Raw genomic sequence first — 24,950 nt, 5'->3', positions numbered from 1 at the left:
AAGGAATTACCAATGGGTCAAGTTCGGGTCGTAAATTAGGATGCGAATGGTACCTCTTTACTGTGCCCATCTTCGAAATACAACCTGCCCTTCATTCTGCATAACACAAGTTCGGGTTTGAATCTCATTTTTTTTTTTAAAGTAATAATTTATTGATGGTTTTTCCACAGAGAATGACGTTTTCACGTATTTCAACGAAAGACCAGGTGGACTCGGAGCGCAGAGGCGGCGGCGATGTCGCTCAGCCCCGCGGGCAGGAAAGCCCGGGCGGACTACAGCTCCCGAAGGGCTGCGGGCGGCTCCGCTTCCTGCCGCGCCGCGGGAGCGCATGGAGCCGGCGGAGGGCGCCGAGGAGGAGCGGCCGGTGCAGTGCCCCGTGTGCCTGCGGGAGCTGCCGGGCGCCGACATCAACCCGCACCTGGACCGCTGCTTGCAGGCCGGCGGCGCCGAGGCCGAGCCCCCCAGCAAGCGGCCGCGCCTCGCCGCCGCCCCGCCGGGCGGGCAGGCCGAGGGGCAGCCGGAGGAGGCCCGCCCGGCCGCCGCGTCCCCCGTCTTCTCCCTGTTCCGCAAGGGCCGCGGCGGCGGGCGGAGCGGCGCGGGGCGGGACGAGGCCGCCGCGCCGAGCGGGGACAGCCTGGCGCAGAAGCTGCAGGGGAAGCCCCTGGCCGAGCGGCTGCGGCCGGACACGCTGGGCAGCTACGTGGGGCAGGAGCGGGTGCTGGGGGCGCAGACGCTGCTGCGGTCCCTGCTGGAGGCCCACGAGATCCCCTCCCTCATCCTCTGGGGGCCGCCGGGCTGCGGGAAGGTGAGTGCGGCCAGCCCCGCTGCCCGCGGCGGGGTCGGGCCGGCGCTGCTTCACGTGGCTCGTGAGGCCGCTGTTAATTGTCGGACTCGCTGCTTTCTTCGCCCTTTTCTCTTCTTGGTTCCTTATGTTGGCTGATGTCCACTAGTTTTCACTTAAGAGTACAAAAAACACAACCTGCCTCATGAATAAAATAAAATTGGTCCGTCCCCATCAGCCCCGCTCCATGCAATTTGAACTTAGGTTACACAAAGACTCTCTTGCTTTCAGGTAATTCAGATTTTGTGACTCCTAAGTCCGTACCTAAAACACAAGCCGCGCTTTAGTTAATGGCTGAGAAGCTGAAAAACAGCAACACGGAATCTCTAAATAGAAGAAACCAGCAGATTGATACAGAACAATTTGTGAGTACTAGGTTTGTTTTAGCCTGCAAATTCTTGCCCCTTAGAGAAGGCAGCACTGGTGTGGAAGGCAGGTAGTCTTAGGGCTAGGCACTCATCCACCTTCAACCACTTTTAGGCTGGTGGGTCTTTGTGGGATCTGACCACTGCATCTTTGTGTTCTGCCTCCTTAACATACCAGGGGCCATCGTGAATCCCCAAAGACCCTCTAGCACAGGATCCACAGTTGTTGTGAGGGAAGGTCCAAAGGAATGCTTCAGTTATGCTTGAGCAGTCTTTTAAGATCTCGCCTTAATATTGTCCTGTTCCATGTATTTCAGATTTGTGGTGTGGCAGGGCAAACAATGCAGTTTTCTCAGTCAGTCTAGTGTGTTCACAGCATTTAGTTTCATGTATCATATATTTATATAATTTGGTGTGTTGGCTGTGTGAGAGTATATTTGAGAAAGCTGGGATAGGGGAAGTAATTCATGCTTAGCAGAGAAGTTAAGGACAGAGCAGCAGCTTGCTCTTATCAACATACTTAATTGAAAATAAAAGAGACCTGCTATGTGGTATTTGAATAATAATGCTAGTCAATCACAGTAAATAAGGAGCAGGTGTTAGAATTAAATTACTAGTATTAGCAATGATACAGCAAGTTTTTTAGGCTAGATAACATACACCTCAAAATAACCAACTTCGGTAATTGCCGCTTTAAAACAACAAAGTAATAGCAGAAAGTAAGAGCTCAGAAAGAAGGGCTGTTTTTGAAACCTGATTAAAGGGGAGATGGATTGACTGAAGTAAGATGGCCAGAGAGAAAAGTGGAATTCAGTTCTTTGATAAATAGGAATTCTCCTTTCTGAATGCGTAACACATTCAGGGGCTTGCTTCTATATTTTTGTGGTTTCCTGCCTTTTGTTTCTTGTTATTTCTGTCAACAGCATGTGCTTGCTCTTTCTTGAAGCCCTCTTTGCTTAGGAAAAAAAAAAAACTGTAAAAGTGCAGTGGTAGCAAAGCAAAGGCTGCAGAGTAGTCCCTGCAAACTGGCACTGGCTTCAGTGGCCTTTGGATTGTGATCCAATGAATGCACCTGGCTTTGACCATGGAAGTGCTTCTTCATGAGCTTGTGACAGTTTAACAGTTGTGTTCCAGGTCTTCTTTAGGTGGCTTTGAAACCTTCTGAAAGTGTCTTTGAGTAATGGGCGATCTGTTTTATCCCTGTAATGTCATAGCTTTAATTCTCCTTTCATATGACGCATCCTCCTCACCCATATGCTTTACGCATAATTGTATTTAGTAAGCTTGCTTTTCACAGAGCTAAAATTCTGTTGCTCCTCAGTTGTCTGACTTGCATAATTTCTGTGCCTTTTGACCCATTAAAGAACAATTCCACAACTCATCTGTTATATTTTTGTTCACTGAGTACTTATACTATTGGGTAACTTGTCTGCTTTCTAGGTTTTTCCTTCTCAGCAGAGTTTTGAGTGTATGTGCTTTCAGCTAGCTCCTGATGAAATATCCATTATTGGCTGAACCAGAAATTCCTTCTGCAAAAAGTTGAACTTTGCCTTTCTAGGAGGGTGCTAGATCTCAGGCCTTCTTCTCCTTAAATCATATTGTCTGTCTGAGTTAAATATCTGAAACTTCTATTTTTTTCATGGGTATGTCCTTGTAAAATTCCTCTCCTAACAGCTTTAACATGCAAGCAAAGTAGTCTGCCTGAAGATGGAAAAGGAGATGAGTTCTTGCCTGCCTATCTCGATCACTTGCTATTTGAGTTGTATGTATATAATGTGTCTGAGGAAACATTTCATGAGAAAGCAGCTTAAGGCTTGAAAACTTGAAAGATCCTGTGGAGGATAAGTATTCTCACTGCCTCAGGACCTGGTTGGACTGATCAGCAAAAACTTCTTCCATTAAGTACAGTGCTTTTCAGCAGGAAAAACACTAAGAAATAAATGTGTGCTGTATAGTCTCATATGTAACAAGGCCATATGCTAAGCTCTGCCCATCAAAGAGCTAAAATAGCAGCATAATTAGATATGTTGGTCTAAATTCAGAAGTGCTGTGTAAGGTGGTCATACATTTCTTAAACCTCTTCAGGCTCTTGCTACCCATGGAATCTGGTTATTGCAGCCCATCTATGCCTTCTTCCATTTCTACAGCCAAATGCCATGCTAACTGATACTTTTGAAAAGGGTAGAGCAGGACTAAGTTAAAAAAAAAAAAACTGAACATGGAATAAATCATCAGGGCCAAATTTCAAATCAATTTATATATTTTTTAGTCTGGACCTTTATGAAGAATTGTAGTTTAACAGACTTTTTCTAAGCAAGAAGAAAATAATCTTGCCTTTTAAAGTGCTATAAATGTAATATTTCATATTGTAGGTCAGGAGTACTTTTGGAGAATTTTTATCATGAGAACAATAAAGCTAGGTATTGGTGTAAAAACACGTGTGCTATGTAACTGCTCTGCCCAAGTCAATTTTGTCCTTAGTTGCACTTGAATATTCAAGGAAACATCCTCAAAATTGAAAAGAAAAAATGTGGGTATTTCCTTTGTGATCCTATTTTCTTTTGAGTTTCCATCCTCTTACTTTAAGGGAACATGATCTTTGTACCTTGAATCTGTCATCCTAATTACATAGGAAGCCAAAGTGCTCTGTGTTAAAAGACTTTGACTTTTTGTTTGCACTTTTGTCCCTCAGAAGTCTTGAACACAAGACCTAGTTTCCTTCATTTAAGAAGCTGACCAGACTCAGGCCAGAAGAAACACTGCTTCAAAGAGATGCCGTGGTTATTAACTTAGGAACAGTTAGCTTGTTCATACTGACTATGCAAATTTTTAAAGGCCTCTATAAATCCGAGTGTAATGTGAGTAAGCTGTGCTGTGATTTATGGCACCTTAATACAGGGATTTAGATTTTTGCATGTCTGCCATTGGGGCACCAATTTTAGTAAAGAGTTAGCAGGGGGATACAACGTAACTTGAGCACCGAATAATTTTGCTGCCACAGATGAAGTTTAAGCCTTATAAACCTGAACATTCTGTATTTAAATACTGTAAACATTCCCTCTTATGACTGCTGCGTAACAAGAAAAAAATAGGTACCAAGTGGCATGAACCTACTCTTTATAGAAGATAAGACAAAGAGCATTCTTGCATGATTTTTTCAGATTCATGTGTGCACTCTAGTAATAAGATAAAATATGCAAAAAACCCAGTAAGTGGTCTTTGAAGTTTCTATCAAATCTTCTCTGACATTATATTTTATTTCTAGAACTCCCTTATATTTCTTTTCTTTGTTTGCATTCAATAAATGACTTCTTGAAACACAAGTAGAGAGTCCAACACCTATATTGGTGCCCATGTATTTATTAACACTTCCCAGTGCTTCCTGTTTTGCTAATTCAAGTGGTTACCTAACAGGTTGATTGCTTGAGTGTATTTCATCTTCCTTTACTCATACAGCTTGGGCCCTGATTTGGACCATTTGAAGTAATGAGTTCTCTAAATTGATTAGCATGAAACTTTAAACTGCAAATGCATCATGTCTTTTACAGAAGTGTAAACTCAAAAGTCCAGGACAGCTCTGAAAAATGGGTTTGTCTTTGCAGTTGCCTGGGAGCAGTGTTGTAATGCAGTGTGCTTGGTTTTGGTTATGGCAGTCTAAATTAGGAATAACTTGGAGTGGCTCTCTAGGGAGAGCACGCTGGAAGAGAAGATACAATTGTATCCATAAAGCAGTTGGAATGTAAGTACCCAGGTCGGGAATACAGCAAATGGAGATGCGGCTCCATTTCAACAAACATTATGCAATGACCTTGCATCTGTTTATGCTTGGTTGGGTTTGGATTCTGGAAGTGCTGTAAAGCACATGCTGTGTCTCTTGTTCAGTGACACTTACTCCTCCAGTAGTATCTCAGTGGGCTATTTGGGGTTTGAGGAACCAAACAAGATGGGTAAGAATAGCATCTGCCCTTATATAAATGCCAACTGCTGCTACTTTTGATTGTGTTTATCTGTATAGACAGTGTCCCCAGGCCATGTTCACCTGCTGTGCTGCCAATTTCCTTTAGACACGGCCTGGCTTATCTCCTGTGACGCAGTGTGGTACAGAGAACATCCACAGAGCTACATCCCAGAGAACTGCTGCCCTGCGCGGCATCCAGGGATGCTGTTGGTGTCTCCCTCAAGGCAGTGAAACAGAGCACAGCCTTTCCTGATTGCTTGGCAGCCACAATACAGCCCTGCTGCCAGCAAAGGGAGGGTTGATGGTGAAGGGAGGCCATTGATGGCAACACCATGTAAACAAAGATTTAGAAATCCTGGCAAGAATAAAGGAAGAGCAAAAAATAGCCAGAAAGTCATGGTCAAACAGGAGCAAAGAAAATCTGGGTGTTAGTTCAGCACTCTGATAACAGAGCTTAGACCCTACAAGTCTGTAGGTGTAACTTGCCTGTTGTGTTTTGCACTAGACTTATCAGTCATGTTTGTGTCATCCCTGCCACAAGCGTAATTCACATTGTGGTTTGCTCTGGAACAAACCAGCAAAGTCACTTGTTGGGGAAACCTAGATGCCAACTAGATTATCCCTGCTCAGGATTAATCCATAATGCGCTGCACTTGTACCAGTCTGTGCCAGATCTGCTTTGGTCACCTAAAATGGGGCCTGGCAGAGCACACAGACTTCCAGACTTCCTGGGAGAACCATGAAGGACCTTAGGCTTCACGGTGTTCTTGATATAATCTAACCCTGTGTTCTAACCCCTTCCCAGTTTTTTCCAGTTCCACTTCCTGAAGTGAGCTAGGCAGTACCACTCTTCATTCTTGTCAGGAGCTTTGGTGAGTTAATGTGATGAGCATGGTTTAATGGCTTGGTACAGGGCTGCAAAAATCAAAAAGACCACCTTTACTTCTGAGCAGGTGGTCCTTGAACATCAACATCAGTAAGACTGGCTTAACTTGTATGAGCTTTTTACTGTTTTCTTCCAGCTGTGGATGTGAGGGAGCATTGACTAATGGCAGTGCAGAGAGGAGAGTTGCTTAAAGATCATGCTTAAAGAGTGTTGCCCAGTCAGGGAAACTTCTGGGTATACAGAAAATTCTTATCTCCTAGTACAAACACCCAGCTTACCAAACAACAAATCTGATTGACTTTTCTACTCTCACAGTGCGAGGTGTGTGGAGCCAAGCATGTTTTGTGGGTTGCTTTTGTTTTTTCCATAACTTGTATCAAAGCCTAGAAAAACAGGTAGCATAGTTGTTGTGAGCGAGCTTGTTTGTTTGGGGTTGGTTTTTTTTGTTTGGTTGGTTGCTGGCTGTTTGTATATCTGAGATCTTTTCAGCCACTGGGAAAGGATATTCTCATTTGGGCTGACACAAAGCAATAGGTACAGGATGGTGAAGGAGAGTTTCAGTAGTTAAGTGTTTGTTCTGTGTGTAATGCGTCTGGAAATAAATGACCAAAGGTGGAAGTTAAGTGTTATTCATTGATGAATAATGGTTCAGAAGTTTCTTGGTGAATATATGTCTGTTTCAGATCAGCTTTTTATGATGTCACTGCTGTAGTTTGTCTAAACATGTAGATCAGTAAGATCTCACAGTATTCAGCATAAAAGTTGAGATAATAGGTACAAGTTTGCAGAGTTTAGCATCATAGTAGAAGAGAACTAAGAATGGTTTCTGGAAGGGGCGAGGATATTACACTGTGAGCTTTGTAATGATGTTCTTTTTAGTGAAGTTAGCAAAAGGTTAGTTTGCAGGAGCACTGGATCACTTCTATTCTTAATTTGTGGGAAATAATATTCCTGCTCCTACACATAAAGAAAAAAAACATGAACTAAATAAGAAACACCTGTATTATAAAAGGAGCACATTATCAACTTGTTTGGATTTCCTTTTTCTGCCTGTTAACGCAGATTCTGATTTAGGGGTACTTACAGTAAATTGCAACATCACTGTCACTATTTTAATAGATTTGTTTTCCGCTGTAAGAATAAAACTTCAAAATTTATTTTAGATGATGAAGGATAATCAGTGTGTTTTTTTCTGCTTTATTGCATATCAGGTTTCTAATATTCTTCTTGTCTCTTAAATACATTGCCCATGAGGGAAACTAGCATATGAGTTAGTTGTTCTGTGCTAGTGCCTTCATACTTAAGTTTCTTTGCTTATGTGAATTCTCCACTAGGTTATGTGTTTCTTTAGTTTGTACCCTGAAGTAACAAAGAGGGAGAAAACTGTAGCTTGAGATGGTAGTACAAAAAGCAATATAAAAAAAATTGAACTCAAGGGAAGTCTTTCAGAGAACCAGGGAAAGTTTTACATCTGTGATAGGCAGTTTGACTTGCTGAATGATTGATTGTGCAGAACAGAAGGAAGAGGCTGTGAACATGCCTGTCCTTGTCAAGCATTGCATTTGAAAGGCAATGTATGTTATTCTTATTGCAACCTTTGGTGACCCACAAGTTGGCACTGGGGAGAGGTATCTACTGGCTGAGATCCATGCAGCAGATTTCAAGTTGATTCTTGGTCTAATGGTAACTTTCAAACAAATCTCTTTGAACTTTTTTCCCTAAATTAGAGTTGGAAATACAGACTCCTGTGCATGTGTTTAAAACAAAGTCCTTACTGCTTTTTTTGTAAATAACAAAACCCTATGAGTGATGGCCAGGTTACAATGTCCAAGTGAAGCTACAAGAAGAGTGGCTGCTTTACTTTTTTTCTTTGTTCTCTCACCACTGCCACTTTTAGAGAAGGAAGAGGTACATTTTCCTTTTTCATCCCCAAATTTGATGTATTGGTGTTTCTGTGCTTTCAGAGATTTTTATGGCATGGATATATCCTCTGAAGTTACATTCTGAATCAAGACCCTTTTGTAAGGAAACATGAATATTGGTTTTAACTTGGTAGCTCAGTTTCAAAGATAGTTTTCTTTTGGTTTTGGTGGAGTAGGGGTGGAATTTGCTTATTTGTTTATTTTCTCAGATCTTTCTAATATCTGTCAGCTTTGCTGCAAACACTTTCCAAGTGTCTTTCCAGTCTTGTCCTTTGCAATGATACAAGTTGGGGATGGGCTGGTTGATGGAGCTCCAGGAAGAGAGGAAGAATCAGACATGGGATGTGAATCTTGTATCAGGACCTGAAATGACACCACTTCTGAAGGCAATCAGGAAGCCCTTACTAAAAGTAAAGCAAGAATAAACAACAGTATATCCTTCTCCTTAGCCTCCCATTTTCTAACTTGGGCTGGTTGCAGTTTTTCAGGGACAAGGAGATCCATTAAATGGACAGAGCTGGGTACTGCAACACCGTTGGTAGCCAAGTGGTAGGTGCTGGTTTCTGCAGCCTCCCTGCAAGAGGATCAGGTTGACACCACCTGCTGCTTTAACCTCAGCACTTAGAATATCTTCTGAGGTGGTTTTGTTGGCACCTGTCCCAGTCCTCATCTGCTGAGGCTCTCCTGTCTTCGGTCTCCTTTGGATCCTTCTCTAATAAAACAGTGAGCTTGAAGGAAGAATCACCCGTTTTCCCTGGCAGTACTTTCAAATAGAGATACATTCTCTTTGGGGCATATACCTGTGTTTACTAAGGGCTGTGAAGGAAAGTCTCAAAATCATGTCTGTGATATGTTCCAGTGTAGTAAATCTACCTAGGAGTTTGGTGGAGGTTGTGTCTGTGGTTTGGTAGGCTAAGTGAAACTATAAATAAAGTTGAAGAGGTTGTTCATAAGGACTAGGCAGGTGTCTTGGGGTAGTCCAGCTCTTTATCCATTAACGTGCTCCACAAAATAACTGCACAGGGAATTGCAGTCAGCCCGTCTTCTGTGACAGAAATGTATTTGGCAGAGAGTTCTTCTTCCGTGACAAAGAAGACAGCTGTCAGTGCTGTCCTTTTCAGTGCTGAGGCTCACTGGGTCTGGTACGTAAAAGTGCAGGCATTGGAAATGCAGCAGAGGAATTGGCAGCTACCTCTAGCAGGAAGTTTTTAAGTCTTCTGTGCCCTAGAATAACGTGAGCTAAAATGCCTTAACTCTCTAAACTGTCAACACTGTCCCTATGTCCAAAATATACCTTTGTTCTTTACATATTTCTTTCAAATTGGTACTTTGTGTCTGAATTGATTTTTACAAAGCTTTCTCCTATTGCTGTTTCAGACTACACTGGCACACATCATAGCCAACAGCAGCAAAAAGAATGGCATGAGGTTTGTGACACTGTCAGCCACAAGTGCCAAGACAAATGATGTTCGAGATGTCATCAGCCAAGCCCAGAATGAAAAAAGGCTCTTCAAGAGAAAAACTATCCTCTTTATTGATGAGATCCATCGTTTTAATAAATCTCAGCAGGTATTGTACTACGCTGCTTTTTTAAAAGAGCCTTTGTCAGCACTTCTGTAAAATCTCCCACTTTGCCTTAAGGTGATACATTCCTCTGGGCTTTTAATTTCAATGTTAATACTTTTAGTAGATGAATTTGGGAGAAACGTAAAAATTAAATTCCTTAGCTAACTTCCAACCAGCATTTAATTACTGTGATTCAAGGCTTTAAACAAAAGACTGAATTATACTTATAGTTGACTTATGTGCCAGTCTTTATATGATATTTTTATGAGACTTTATTTTTGCAAAGTCATGTTAGTAATGCTTGCTGCATATATCTTCATTTCAGCCTCCATCTGGGGGGTAACATTCTGTATTACCTTTACAAAGGTCTAGAATGTGAATGTGCCAAAGGTGGTTATTTTAATGTTGTCCTCTCTTCTGTGTGAGAAGAAATAAGTCATGGCATGGTACTTCAGGATGACACTGCAGCCATCACTTGGGCTTTTTTTCTTTTTCCATTCCTAGGTATAAGATTTTTTTCAGTTGTGCCATGGAAAGCTTGAATTCCATACTACAGAAATACTACTGTATTTAAATTGAACTATTCTGTAATCTTCCTGTAGTTTTCTGAGTACAGAATTAGGCAGGGAATTGTAGCCCTAAAGTTTGATTCAAAGTGTATTTAGGAGTAGCCTCGCTGTTATACTTGATAAGGCAGTTTCATGATTTCTTGTATTGCCATGCAATAAACCAAAGTCACACAAACACAAAATTTGCAGATTTCTTTACCCTATTCCTTTTGCAGTCATTTAATATTAAGGTGTTGGGTGCATGAAATTAAATCATTTCTATATGTATGCAGATGAACTGCCCTGCCAGTGTGGTTATTTATCATATCAACAGGGTACCTAAAGTCTCACAAGACACAAAAAAAAAAAAGTAGCCTACTCACATGGGATGTTTCAGGTTGTCATTGATTGAGATCAGCTTTTTCTGCTTCCCTCCCATGCTCAGGACACTTTCCTTCCTCACGTCGAGTGTGGGACGGTGACTCTGATAGGAGCGACCACAGAAAACCCTTCCTTCCAAGTCAACGCCGCGCTGCTGAGCCGGTGCCGGGTGATTGTCCTGGAGAAGCTCTCGGCTGAAGCGATGGAGGCAATTCTGATGAGGGCTGTCAGGTTCTTAGGGCTCCAAGTATTGGGCCAGGGTGACCAGCACAGCACCCCTGCGACTGACAGCGGCAGCAAGAGCTCGGAGTGAGTACTTTATGGGCTGCAGGGTGTTAACGTGCACAGCCCGAGGAGCTGACTGCGTGCCAGGGAGAGAATGAAGCAGTTGGGGGGTGGGAAGAGAAACCCTAGCCACTTCTGATAGTAAAGAAAAGAAGTGGCAGCATATGGCAGGGGCGGGGGTGACAGGAGAGAGAGAATTCAAAGCATTGGCTCTCTCCATCCAAAACATAATCTTACCGTCTGGATTAGGAGAGAATTTTATACTTGGATCCGTAACTCCTGACTCACCCTCTCAGGATATTTAAATCTGTTCTGCCACAGAGGATTTGCTGTAGAAGCCTGTATCTGGGTCTTTGTCATGTCCTAATGTGTGTTACTTCTTGCTACTGATTGTAAAAGCATCATGTTACCATTAGGTGCTGGATGGGATATTCCTTCTTAATTTAGAAGTGCCTGCCAGGAGTTTGTTGTTTTCCAATAATTTTTTTAAAATAAGATTAGGGAGGATGATGGTGCTTCTGTTCTTTAGTTTCAGGATAAGTCCTCTGCTGTGTTTTAGGATAACCAGTGACAAGAGAAGGCTGTTGCTGTGAGATGCTAATAGATTGTTTTAAGAGAGACTTTGTTTTTCTCTGCTTCTTGATGACAGATAAATGCATATTAAACACTTGAGAAAGTTTTGGAAAAAAACAACATCCAGATTTGTCTACAAGAGATGTTATCTGCCTTCTGAAACAGGAGGCTGGCAAGTAAGAGTAATGCATGGTACTGTTGTACTCACATGCAAGCTATTACACTTCCTTCGTGCTGGTTCTTGGCTGCGCTCCTAGTAATTTACAGTGCATTGGTATGGTGGTGATTGACAGACTGTATGAAATAAATGAGAGGGAATCCACTTGAACTGTACCACAGAATGTAAGCACAAAGAATTGCCAGCCTGAATGCTGAGGTCAGGACAGGTAAGGAAAGGTATTACTTTTTTATTTTTAGGTTACCCTGCCTGACGGTTTACTCATTTGTCATTTTTATGTGTTGTAGTAATGTGAATTTTAGAAGAGAAGGCAGTGCTGCATGTCAGCATTAATGCAGCGGCACAGCTGTGATTGTGGCTACACCCTGACTGGGGTTCAGAGTCTTTCCTTTCTGTACAGGATTAAAGTACAAGGCATAGTTTCAGCTGCAGTTGTTTGGGTTTGGGTTTCGCTGGACTCTCCATGTCTGTAACCTGTAACGATAGCTATGGATGATTTAAACAGCGCAGTTCTTCATCAAACTGAAAGAAGTCTGGCAGGCGGACTGTCAGACTAACACAGTTTCTCCCCATGGGAAGAGAGGGCCACACTCCAAAGGCAGTTATGGGAGCCAAGCCTTTAAAAATAAAAATGGAGGTTTGAACTGAGGAGATTTTGTTGCAGTTGTGTGTCATGTCTTTCATATCTTTCATTTTGTAATCTGGTGCTGGGCCACAGTTCCTACATTCTGTTGCTGATAAATTCAGATTTTTATAAGCCATCCACCCTCCTGTGGTTCTGGTTTGGATTCCTCATTGATTCCTGCTTCTTGCTTCAGTGTCCATTCTATTTCTGCTGCTTCATTTTCTCTCCACTGCTCTACAGGAGCAACTGTCTCAATTTTTTACTTGCTTGCCTCTATGGAACAGAACTGTCATTAGATGCAGGCAGGTAACTGTTCATGCTGTCCTAAAGAAAAATGGAAATCACCAATTACAATTGATTTGGTTGTTAATGGTGGTGGTGCTCACCTTTATTCCAGAGTGAGAAAAGGAGCTGTAAGCCCCAAATGGTGGGGCTTTGAAAATGCTGTAGAGATCTAGCAGGAAGGCACAAGAGATGTGTACATTGAATTTTGGGTTTCATTTCCCATGTGAGTCTCCCTTTCCAAGCTAAAGCAGTGTAATATGTGCTACTTGGCCTCAGTTAATCACATGGTTTTAGTATCACATCACTTGACAGGATGGCTTACCTAAAAGAGATTTTGAATTAGAAGATGATTCTTTGTGGTCTCTCCTATTACCCTGATGAATAAGGTGAGGGTGAATCTTCCTTAGACTTTACAGGCATTTTCTGTGCTTGGCAAGAATGCAGCCATCCCCAAGTGATTCAATAGATTTCATCATCTGCACTCCACAAGGAATGTGTGCTCTACCCAAAACTGTTACCTTAGATTTTATTTGTGGATTTTTCTTATCTTGCTTCCACTACTGCTGCAGGTTTCTGATAAGGTTAGATCACCTGGATTCTCTTTCACTCCACCATGGCCTTTTCTTACTCTAAAGCTGGAGCAACTAGCAGTGGGTGTTATTTCTTGGATATCTTTCTATTTGTTGTGTCATTATGGTTCACAGAGGTTCCTTGACAGTTTTTATGTTAATTACTGGATTTCTTTAGGATAATATGTGCTTTTTGTTGTATTTTCATCAGCATTACTGCCATCTAAGTGCCTCTGAAGTCTTCAGTAAATGAAGCTGAAAGATGGAGAAATAGGAAAGGAAGAAACATAATCACAATGAAGAGAAGTAAGAAGTCAATACTAAAGATGTTTTTTATTGTGCTTTCTGCAATTTTTACAGTGTCAGTAATAGCACAAGCAGTTCCAGGTGTGCACTGATACATTACAGTAGTGCTGTGTCAGTGGTGGAAGGAACCAAATTCTTCTGTTGGCTTTTTATTTTTGTCATTCAAGTGCTGCCCTCTGAATGGTATCTCTAAATGAAGTCAGATAGTAAACTGGATGGTTGATTAATGTGTTTGAAGCTAGATAGCACAGAAGGCACACAGCTGAGGGAAATGGAAGGAGCCCCAGGTTCCTGTTGGCAAGCCCAGATATCATGCAGTTCAGCTTGTTACTGGCTGTATTACAAGTTCTGGCGTGTTTTGAATTCACTGGTTCGTAAATCACAACACTGAAGGTGAAATTCCTTTGGATCTTCAGTGCTCAATACTTTCTTGAAAATTATTCCTTTATTGGAATATCCATTCAATTTCCTTGCAGGAAATGAGTTGCTGAGGTGAGAGGCAATACTGGAAGAAAATGCTGTAAGGCAGTGAGCAGTGTATACCACACTGCAGTAGTTCAGTTGAAGAACTGTGTTTGCCTGTAAAAGTGTTGGAATCTGCCAAAGAGTGAACATAGTGAGAATAATTGCACTGAGAAAGTAAGAAAGTACTGATTTATATGGCAAAGAAGCAGTGGGTGCTTTATCATGTTTTGCTCAGTAATTTTTTAAATCTTTGATCACACAGGTTCTCCTTGTTTGGGCTTCCTAATATTTACTCCCTGATACTGCTTATACTGTCTTGTCATTGGCTCAAGTGCAGCGTTGCTGTGTGGGTTTAATGGGTAGTTCATCATACATTTCATGTTGGTTCTTGGCACAAATTGTCTCGAGGGTATGGCGATAAAGAGGAACTGGAAGAAGGATTTATTATCCTGTAGTGGTAGTTTTCCATTCCTTGAGCTAGTATATCACCTTCAGCCCAGTGAGTGATGGACCTCAGCACGTCCCTTTTGGCTTGTTTATGTTTTTGTCTCCAAGTATCATTGGTTACAAGGTACCAACATTGACCATTGGCATCCAGTGGGTGTTAGGTGTTAATTTTGGAAGTTGAGTAAAATATGGGATTACCCATCTGCAAGCCTATCGGGAGCTTGGAAAGAAGTCAGAAAGCATAGGAGTTATTCTGCCTTGTGGTTCTGATGGGTGCAGAAGTTGGGTAAGCTGGAGGGAGTAGGGCACTTGAGCATCTGGAGACAGGATGGGCTTAAAACTGTGAAACACAAGTGGTTTATGGCAGCCAAGGTATTGAAATAATTGCCATCCTAATTTTGAAATTAGACTCCTGCCTGGTGAAGTTAAATCATCAGAAGATGGAATTTAAGGTCTTAGTTATTCAGAAAAAAAAAATCTCAATTCAGTTTTTCTGAGTATGACTTTTTATTATTTTTAAATACTGTGTGTGTATGGAGCTGAGATTATGCAATAGGGAAGCACTATGTTGTTTCCAATCAGTGATTATCATCAATGTGCTGTGTAAAAAGCTTGTATGTGGAAGTTTTCTCCATTTATTCTTGTTCTTTATCATATCCTGCATGTCATGCTCCTGCATGCATGGACTGGTCAGCCAATACATAATTCATTATTTGGATTGGAATTGCCATTGCTCTTAGGTTAAAAGTGAAATTTCACCATGGAAATGGACAAGTCCATTGCTTGTAACCAGATTTTTCATACTTCCTTGTGAATATTTGTTTCACTTTCTGTAATATAAATTGCTTATGTTGAGTCAACAGAGCAGTTAGAGTCCTATAGTGAAACAAGAGACAGGAATACAACTCAGCTTTAAATTAGGAGATAAATTGCAAAAGTGCTCTGAGGCCTCAACTCTTTTTTGGGAAAGACTGTATTTAGCTTCTTCCAAGGTAGTACCTGCCTTTTACTGCTCTCAATGCTTTGCCTCTACTTGCAGTCACTGCCTGCAGTTATGGTATCAGTGTGAAGAGGCCTCAAGCACAGGGTGTACTTCTCTGCAAGCAGCAGGCAAAGAGCTTAGTCCTTGCAGGTGAAACCTTCTGTCAAGTATGCCCTGCTGGTGTGTGAGAAGTGTGTGCTCAGCATGTTGTACATTTGGGATAATTTCTGTTGAAGGAGGTATTAGCAACAAGATGTCTGCATGTAGTGTGTGCTGGTTTTTTATAATCAGCTTTTGCTTTCCTTGCTGGCTTTTTTAATTTAATGTTTATGAAAGATCTGGTGCACATCTGTGGTGCTTAGGGATGAATGTTGCTTCCTGATTTCCAAGGAGTTTGATGCTTGAGATAATTGACTGGATAAGTCCCTGTGCAGTTGTGTTCAAAGATGGGTGTTTGAAACACCCTGGCAAAAGCGCCACTGTATGTGTGTTAATTTTTTTTTTACTAGATTCATCAAATACATGGGAAATAAGGAGATGGAAAAAAGTCATGATAAGATGCATGTGATGCATCTATTTTTGCCAGGGTGTGATTCCTACTGTCTACTCTCTGCAGACTGGGATTTGCCCCTAGAAGACATTTGTTAGCTTTCACTTATAGTGGTTGATTAAAGATTGCAGCTCTACGAGTTCTTCCTTTTAATGTGTGGCCATGAGAGAACTCACATAATAACAGCTAAATTTTTTCCAGAACCTACAGTCTTTTTCTTTCGTGTGACAAGTGCAAAGTGGTTTGCAAGGAGGAAGAGAAGGCAAGTAATGAAAAGCAGTGAACATGTCTGTCTGGGAACCCTGACACTGCCTTTTTCTACACTATTGGTCATAATAGTAACACATCTTTTGGTAAATGAAGTGCAGGGCTGTTGTGAATCCTTAATTATTTGACACACAAGAGCTTCATAAGAAATGGCCTCTCACACCAAGCTCTATGTGCTAATCCTTACTGATACCTGTCACTCTTGATTTACAGTGCAGCTACTAGAAGTAGCTCAGTTAGGGTCATTAATGTCATGTTTTAATTCCATTAGCTACTGTCTCCAGATCAGTTGCACCCTCTGCCTGGCAGCACCTTAGATGTTACCTTGTCTACATAACTTAGTAGGTTTGAGGGTTAAATCCTCAACAGGGTGCCATGCAGAGGTGAACTGGTTTGGATGTGTCCCAGCAGTGACAACTGCAGCCTAGCAGATAAAAACCTAGAGAAAAAACTTGAGCACTCTGTTGTTCTCACAGATTTTTCATGGACTCACTAGTCTCAGGAGATCGTGCTGCTGCATTTCTCAGGTCTTCCCATCTTCATAGAATCACTGAATAGTCTAAGCTGGAGAGGACCCACAAGGATCATCAGGTCCAGCTCTTAAGTGAATGGCCCATACAGGGATCAAACCCTTGATGTTATCAACACCATGCTTCAATCAACTGAGCTAATCTCAGTGATTTGTTCATTTAGATTATGATTTCAATGGAATTTTGCCTTTTTCACGTTTGTATAGTTCTGGCACACTTAGAACGGTAGATGGCAAGAAGAGTGATGGACATGTATTGGGAAGCAGCTTCTTTCGAGTAAGGTTTTTTTTTGTACCCCAGTGACTAAGTTGTAATACCAAAAAAATGTGGGTTTTACATTGTAAACAATCTTTCCAGTTGTTGCTTTCTAAAGAACAACGGATAGCACCTCTTGTTGTTAGTAGTTCAAAATGTTATGTAATGACTTTATAATTCGCTCTATTCTCTCACCTGCATTTGGATAGCTTCCTACCTTTTTCCTGTTCTTCCACCAAGGAATTTGAAGTGCTAGCAGTGAAATGCTGGTTGAGTAAAACCTTGTAAAGTTCAGCTGGCTGTATCAGAATTGGGCTGTGGTAAAAACCTAACCCTAGTTTTTGTTGAATTTAATGAGATGAGGAAAAATAGGGGGTTAAATAGATCCTGCCCTACATTTTTCATGTGCAATTGTATTTAGCAGGCATTAGAGCAGGAGGAAGAGGATGGGCCCCTGGCTCTGCAGGATGAGTTAAGACAAATCTTAAACCCAGCTGTGTATCAAGAAATCTAAAAGGTCATCTCCAGCACAAGAGGCAGAGAGGAGTGTGATGGGGGCTAAGGGTGTGTGGTTATTCTGTTGCAGATTACCGGTGTACATAGAGGAGAAAGCTCTGAACACACTTGCCTATCTTTGCGATGGGGATGCCAGGACTGGGCTGAACGGACTCCAGTTGGCAGTTCAGGCCAGAGTAGCAGTGGGAAGGACCACTCCTTTGAACACCACTGCCAAAGGTGGTGCTGCAGATTGCATTCTGGTAACAGAAGAGCATGTAAAGGAGGGGCTCCAGCGATCTCACATCCTGTATGACCGAGCAGGTGAGTAACAGATGCAATTTCTGAGATGCAGTGTTCTCAAAATGTGCTCTAATTCCTCTTTCTTCTCCTTTTTTTGTACCAGCTGCTCGAAGTTTGTCCTAAAAGTTACTTTTCCTCTACAGTGTAGTTTAGCTGAAAATTCCTTCTCAACCAAGAAGTGTAGATTAGCTGAAAGACCTATTTGCTGTCCTGAGAACAGTTAGTTGCATGGTGAAATTATTTGTTATGTAAGGTCTATGAGTTTTCAGTGAAAGGGGCAGAAGAATTTTATGGCAACATTTTTCTTGAAGGGGTGGATATCTTCTGTTGCACTTCTACTGCTTTGAAAGTCTTGGAAGTGCTCACATCCATAGCAATATGTTATGTCAAAACCTGAGTAGTTTGCTTTATTTTTAGAGTTGCTTTTTAAGGTAATGAATTCTGTAGCTCACTTAGGGCAGGCCACATAAATTGTATTGCACTTAATGCTTCCTAGTGTGATAACCACTCTTGCTAAATTTGTGACTTGGCAATCTTAGGCATCACAGTAGTTGGCCACTAAACCATTTTATGTTAGAGGGTTAAAAATCAGTATCAGATTAGATGAATCCACTTGAATGCATATGCTAGTTCTTCAGCAACACTTGAATGGCTGTGCAGAACACTATGAAATTATTATGCCAAGCAGCATTTGGAGAACTGATTTTTTTTTTTTTTTTTTTTTGCCACTGTTTCTGATATGCTGCATTAACTGCCACTGTTCAAAACCTGTGATGAGAGGTTTCTTGAGGTTGGTTGCAGCCTTCTTGCTACAAAGAAATAATGATGACTCACTGTCAGGAGAAAGGCAGCTGGGCAGATACTGATCTAATGGCAGCTGAGAAGTCGAGGGCAGGCAGGGGGAGGGAGAAGAAAAATTTTATGAGGTCTGTGGCAGAAAGAGGTCATGATTAGAAGGAAGTGGAAAATCTGATTGGTTCACTGGTACGAGTCTCTTGCACCGTGTAGGTCCCTTGTGTGTTTGCTGTCGCCTTGTGGCCACTGTCACACAGAACTCTTGGCTATGTCCATTGCTCCCAGCCCTCCTGCACCTTATTGCTCTGGTAAAGATGGCACAGAGTGCCTCTTCTTGAGGCTTGCACAAAGTCTGGGTAGTGAGTGTCAGGCCCTTCACTGATACAGAAATCTTTGTTGCAGTTTATTGTGGGGTTTTTTGTCAGAGATTTTCAGAGTGGTGAGAGCAGTGAAAACTCAATTTTTCTGGATTGTATAAATGCCAGAAAGCCTGACACAAATATTGTCACAGTAGCAGGTTGCCCAAGTCTGTGCCTTTTCAGAATTTCTCTCTTCTGTGGAATAGTCAGTGTTGACCACTGACTGTTGACTGCAGGTTGACTGCTTCTGTCCATAGTAGAGATAGTTGTTTGTCCTCTTTAAATACAAAGGACTTTCATATGGCGGCTACTGCATAAATAATTTTTTTTTTTTTTTGGTAGCATGTTTTATCTAACACATTTTGAATCACAGATGTGGTGGTGGGATCTACAGTCCTCTAAAGTAAAATGCTTCCGTCATTTAAAGTGGAGGGTCTAATCATGATAGCAGCAACATACATGTGTTGCACGTTCATGTAGAAAGCACCAAATAATTGATTAGTGTTCAGAGTGTAAATATGGACTTCTTACATTTTTTTTGTTACCTTCTGCAAAATTTGCCAAATATGTGTAGTTCAGCATTCTCTTCTGTATTTTCATTAAGTAATCTAGGAAAGAAATCATTCATAATGCAGTTGTTAGGCTGTTGTTCTAATCTATGTGCAGACATGTAAAGAAAGTCTTTGTGCAGATAGTTTATCCATTTTAGCTGGAAGGACAAAGAAACAACTTTAATAAAATTTCACTTCCAGCAGCTGCCTGAAGCCCTTGCAGTTAGAAGGAAACAAAAACTATTAGTCATATTTTAGCTTTTAATTGCAGTTGCTAAATTTTGATCCTTTTAGAAAAATGATGCAGAAACCAAATTCCTTAAAGTTTACCAGCAGATGGGCAGTGACTAGTTCTTTTAGAGTTGTATTATTGCCCCTTCCTTTTACAGATTGTATCACTCTGCCAACACTGATTTAATAAGGTAGATGTCAGTAATTTCACTGTCTGTGAGATGACATAATTTCATGTATGGTAAAAACTGGGAATGCATTATGCTGAAGTTAATTTATACTGCAGTCTGGAACACAGTTTTTTTCCTTTACATTCTCTGGAGGAGAAAAGAGAAGGTATCTCACTGTCCTGGGTTTGCTGTCGGGGCCGAGCTTAGAGCCATATGGGCAGGAATAAGTTGCTATTCCATATCATGCACATCATTGCTGGGGTAGGGGACTGGCTTATTTGGAGTTGGATTCCCAACAGGTGTTAAATCACCACACTCACACCGGCTCAGTTTTTTTCTGCTGGATCAGAATGAGAAGTCTTTTTATCTATGCTGTTGGTCTAGTCTTACTTCCAAGGCTTTCTTCTTTCCTTTATCAATGAGCAGTTTGGTGTTTACCTTTGGCTAAGATAGAAAATAATTTGAGATGGGGACGGATTTTAGTTTTCCCCACTGCTTTGTGAATAGGAATTGTTTATGAAACTCAAATGTTAACTATGGTCAGTGAACAAGACCTTTTCTCTATCTTCTACCCATATGACTTGAGATAAATCGGCATCTTAAACTAGCCTGAAAACTCCTCATGAGCATATAAAGCAACTCTGGGCATATGTTAACAAGATTCTTGTATCTGTATATGTCAGACACTAGAAAGCCATCTCTTCTACAAAGCCTCCTGTGTAGTATCTTGTTTCAAAAAGGTATTTGCCTTTGTGGGAGCAGCATTTAAATCAAAATTTATTTTGATTTCAAAAACTCTTCATAGTTTTGAATTCAAAAGGCACCTGGAATACAGCAGAGAGAGATAAACTGGTATGTGCCTGTCTCTCAACTGAATTGATAAGGCCCAAACCTGTATATCAGCTAACAGCATAAGAAGGCTAATAAATAAAGGTCTACTAAAGGTTCTAGTTTTTTTAAAAGTGCTTTTGGTATCTCAGGCTATTTATAAACTGTATTCTTAGACAGAAATGTAAGATCTCTCTCCAATGCACATCACTGTATTTTGTCTTTAATTGACAATGCAATGTGATTATACTGATGTATAAGTATTGTCATTGTAGCTCTGTCACCAACACTAACTTTGTAAGGAAGGAAATAAAAAGCCTGAAGTCTGAAGTTCCCTGCAGGTATATATATCTAGACCAAACCTATCTGCTGGATTCCTTCTGCCTCTCCAGCTGGTATCCCCACATATAACACTTTATAGTAGCCCAAACAGCATATAAAAGCCTCCAGCAGAAAAATCTGTGTGAGTGCAACCTCTGGAGATATTTAAAGGCCATCTTCCTTGCTTTTTAAGAGACCAAGAGACGCCTCTTGCAAGAGGATGATGCGAGTTCAGCTGCTTGGAGTTATTGCTCCTGCCTCAAGTGTTATGATGGAGCATGGTACGTGCTGTTTGTGTTGGCTTGAGTGAGGGCTGCATACCAGGGCTCTTTGTGTGGAGTCCTAGCGAAAATAGCTGTCTGACTGCCTGCGCTGCCGGCAGCGTGCTGAATTCCCATGGGAAATCACACCCTGGCAGGAGCAGAGATGGGGGCAGTGGACCTGGGAGGTGGAGATCTTGCTGGCTACAAAAGAAGCCACTGCAGCACCATGAAGATTTTAGTTCTCCGACTCACTCAGGCAGCCCTTTTATTTTTCAGGGCCTACAAGTGACTGGTGTGTTCTGATGTGGCCCTCAGGCTGTAAATCCTTTTAGCCTTAGGAAGAAGAGGAATACTAACAGATGGCTGTTCATGCAGCCAGTTGCCTTTAAAATACATACTTAGCTGTGAGCCAAGGAATGCCAGACACTTGAAAAAATAAAAGAGGCAGATAACATGGAAAGTTTAAAAATATTGCAGCAAAATACCCTTACAAGTTTGATTAAAACACATGCATAAGAATCAAAACCAGTTGCACAAAGGAAAATTGTAAGCAGGAAAGGTTCTCATTCAGTGTTTATAATCCTGACTCCCTGTTTTTAAGTGTAGCCTTAGAAGATCTGTGGAATAGCTTTGTTTCTCCTTGGAGTTAAAATCTAATCATATATTAAGCTTTAACATAAAAAAAAAATCCTGTATTTCTTTCAGTCTTCCCACTTTTTACTTAGCAGTCTGGCGTTTCAAGTGTTGTTGTAGTAGTGGAGGTGTTCACAGCTGAATTCAGCATTTCTTAGGGGTTTGCCAGGGTAAAGCACTGCAATTCTGTATTTTCCAAATTGTATGATGTTCCATCATTGTACATCCATGGTATTTCCTTTTTTCTCACCCCTATACAGCATATCAAACTTGTGTTTTACAGTGCACTTTATTTTCAAGTTTTAGATGATGCAAAATGTTTTTTTTCTAAAAACACTACGGTATCACTGTGTCCAGGGATAACCTGTATCACTGGATTTGTCTGATTCTTGTGTTGTCTTCTCAGAGCTCTGTGTGTGTCCAAAAGCAATGATCGGTTATTTGTATGTGCTTGTACTTTTTGGCAATTATAAGCTACTTATGTAGAGTTTTCTTCCTAACTGCTTGAAGAATCTGGGGTTATCTTTCTCTTTTTCTCTTCTGAAGGGAAGACAGGTTACAAAACCCAAATTGTTTGCCTAGCAATGTTAAAAAAAAAAAAAAAAAACAAACACAAACAAAACAACTTCCTTTTCATCAGAAGTTGCTCTGTTCTCTGTTTCGCTTATGTAGTTAGGGAATAATTCACATGGGAAACCATGGAGGCACTGAAAACATTAATAAATGCTGTAACCACATATCCATAAAAAGAACTTGAAAAAGCAGCTTATGTTTACTGATGTGATCTCGTAAAATATATTCTGTTCCCTTAAATGCATTTCACTTCATTTCCTCTTAACAGCTTTGTGTATTGCTTCTCCCCCATCCTAAACAGGAGAAGAACATTACAACTGCATCTCTGCCCTGCACAAGTCTATGAGAGGCTCTGATGAAAACGCCTCCCTTTACTGGCTTGCTCGAATGCTTGAGGGCGGTGAGGATCCACTCTATGTGGCAAGGAGGCTGGTGAGGTTTGCAAGTGAAGATATAGGTCAGTATTTGCAGTATTTCACATTGGAATACCACGTTGAATGAAGATGAGCCAGGCTTCTCTGGTTTCTAAAAGTTGGCTTTTGAAAAACAAACAACCCCAAAACAGTTATATGCAGAATAGGTACAAAATACTGAAATGCATGCAGGCAGAGACCTACATGAGGTGTCATTGTGATGATTACCTGTTTCAGAAAAGACAAATGTTTTTGAGAACAGGGTTGGTGTGTATTAATATGGATTCTTATAAAACCTGCTGGTTGTAGGTCACCAGTAAACTTGTGCCAACAGAGTGTGTATTTCAGGGATGTCTGATTTTCTAAGAAGTCTGGCACATGAATACCTACCCTGACCTACAAACCTCAGGTTTGTTGGCTGTAAGGCATCTTTATTTACTTATCAAAAGTAGCAGATCCAGCAACACTTTTAGCATGTATGTGATGGGTAAAGAGTTAGGAGACCTGGGGAAGCTGCATCTGTATAGCAATATTTCCCATTTCTTTATTAATTAATTTCAAAAAGTAGGAGAATCATATGTGGTCAGTTACTGCTTAGGCTGCCACTGTGTGGCAGCAGATTCAGTCTAAATCATCTAAATCATACCCATAGCTTAGACCTTTTTTTTTTTTTTTTTTTTTTTTTTTTTTTTTGGTGAGGAGGAAAGCTTGTGGATAGAGGGAGTGTATCTTATGTATGGAGTGGTATTGTGCCAGGAATTCCAATATCTGAGAAAGCAGCTCTAAAATGTGCATGGATACCTTACAGAAAAAGAAAAAAAAAGTTAAAAAAATATATATATTAAGTAAAGTAAATTGATTTTAGCCTGCTTTTATCTGATCCCATCTGGTAGGACTGGCAGATCCTCTGGCTTTAACACAAGCAGTTGCTGCTTATCAAGGCTGTCACTTCATTGGAATGCCTGAGTGTGAGGTAAATGCTTCATTAATTCACTGATTTAAAAGTTCTGCAAGCTGTAAAACCTATCTGTAACTATAAAAAGAAGCAGATTGCAAGGACAGTGCAAACTGAGTTACTTGTTCATTCTGCATGCCCCTTCTTTGACAGTAGAACATTGTAGCTCTTAAATGTTCAGTTCTTAATGCTGTGGTTTAAAATAAAAGTTACTGAATATTTATTGTTAAAATGTGATACATGAACATAGATAATTTTTCTCTGTCTGCTTTTTTATATGATAAATAAAGTAGCTATTATTTTCTAGTAGTGAAAACCATGGAGCTGTGATGTTGTTAAATAATAGTATTCATATTACAGTAGCAGGCAGAGGTCAGTTTAAAAGCACAATTCCAGCCATGCTGTACAAACAACCTGAATAGCAGACCTTTTCCCAAAGAACTTAAAAGAAGTAATTTAACATTTCCCTCTGCTTGTTTGCAGGTGATTCTAGCACAGTGTGTAGTGTACTTTGCCAGAGCCCCAAAGTCTATAGAGGTGTACCGGGCATATGGCAACGTCAAGGAATGCCTGAGGATGCACACGGGACCACTGCCCCCTGTTCCTCTGCACCTGAGAAATGCACCAACAAGGCTCATGAAGAACTTGGGCTATGGAAAAGGCTACAAATACAACCCCATGTACAAGGAACCTGTGGAGCAGGACTATCTACCAGAAGAGTTGAAAGGAACAGACTTCTTCAAGGAACGAGAAACATGACTGCTGTTCTCAGAATGGGTTTTTATTTTATGACTCATACATTTCTACTGGGATAAAAATTCTCCTTACAGTGTCAGCTGGCTGCTACCATGGTTGAAAGATTTAAGCCACCAAGCCTTCCAGATATTTTTTGCCTTTCTGCTTTTATTGCTGTTGTTCAGAAGGTATTTTGTAAAGAATTGCAGTTAGGCATTGTAGAAAGGCAAAAATAAGCTTTATCCATATAGTGCTGTCAGTGGTTTAAATGAAAGTAAGAAAAAACAAGAGACTTGTGTTTCTGGCTCTTACTGTGAGACAAGAAATATTACTGTGCTGCTTTTTAAAATCAGTGTCTATTTCAGATTTTGAGGTACTGTTTTCAAAAAAAAAAAATAGTAAATTGTACCCCCTCCTAAAATACTGTACAAAATATAATTACAGTAAGCAATTATTAATTGAGTAATTTTTGTTCTTATAATGTTTCAGAGACCAATTTTATACGACAGTTACTAAACCAATAAAGCTGTTACAAATAGTG

The 24,950-nt window shown here is 40.9% G+C and overlaps 2 protein-coding genes across 6 annotated transcripts in view; one reads left to right on the top strand and one right to left on the bottom strand.

Annotated features, from left to right (window-relative positions):
* Window positions 1-10,604, bottom strand: part of MYLK4 (myosin light chain kinase family member 4) — an 80,362-nt gene extending 69,758 nt beyond the window's left edge. For both annotated transcript variants that reach the window (XM_085573437.1, XM_085573438.1), the window contains exon 1: window positions 10,470-10,604. In XM_085573437.1, the coding sequence (XP_085429563.1) occupies window positions 10,470-10,525 (56 nt within the window). In that variant the 5' untranslated portion in view covers window positions 10,526-10,604. The remainder of the gene's footprint in view (window positions 1-10,469) is intronic.
* Window positions 83-24,950, top strand: WRNIP1 (WRN helicase interacting protein 1). Of its 4 annotated transcripts, XM_031503725.3 has the most exons (7): window positions 314-805; window positions 9,350-9,541; window positions 10,532-10,776; window positions 17,371-17,603; window positions 22,608-22,763; window positions 23,613-23,692; window positions 24,158-24,950. In XM_031503725.3, exons 1-7 carry the CDS (start codon window positions 329-331, stop codon window positions 24,431-24,433), a joined length of 1,659 nt encoding a protein of 552 aa, XP_031359585.3. In that variant the 5' UTR covers window positions 314-328; the 3' UTR covers window positions 24,434-24,950. The 4 variants fall into 4 exon arrangements, with proteins under 4 accessions (XP_085429567.1, XP_031359585.3, XP_085429566.1 ...); XM_085573440.1 differs by lacking the exon at window positions 9,350-9,541; XM_077786016.2 differs by lacking the exon at window positions 23,613-23,692.

Source organism: Lonchura striata, chromosome 2 (assembly GCF_050655825.1).
Source record: "Lonchura striata isolate lonStrDom1 chromosome 2, ASM5065582v1, whole genome shotgun sequence".
NCBI lineage: Eukaryota > Metazoa > Chordata > Aves > Passeriformes > Estrildidae > Lonchura > Lonchura striata.
Note: the sequence above shows the minus strand (reverse complement) of the source record. Positions and strands in the feature narration are given on the sequence as shown.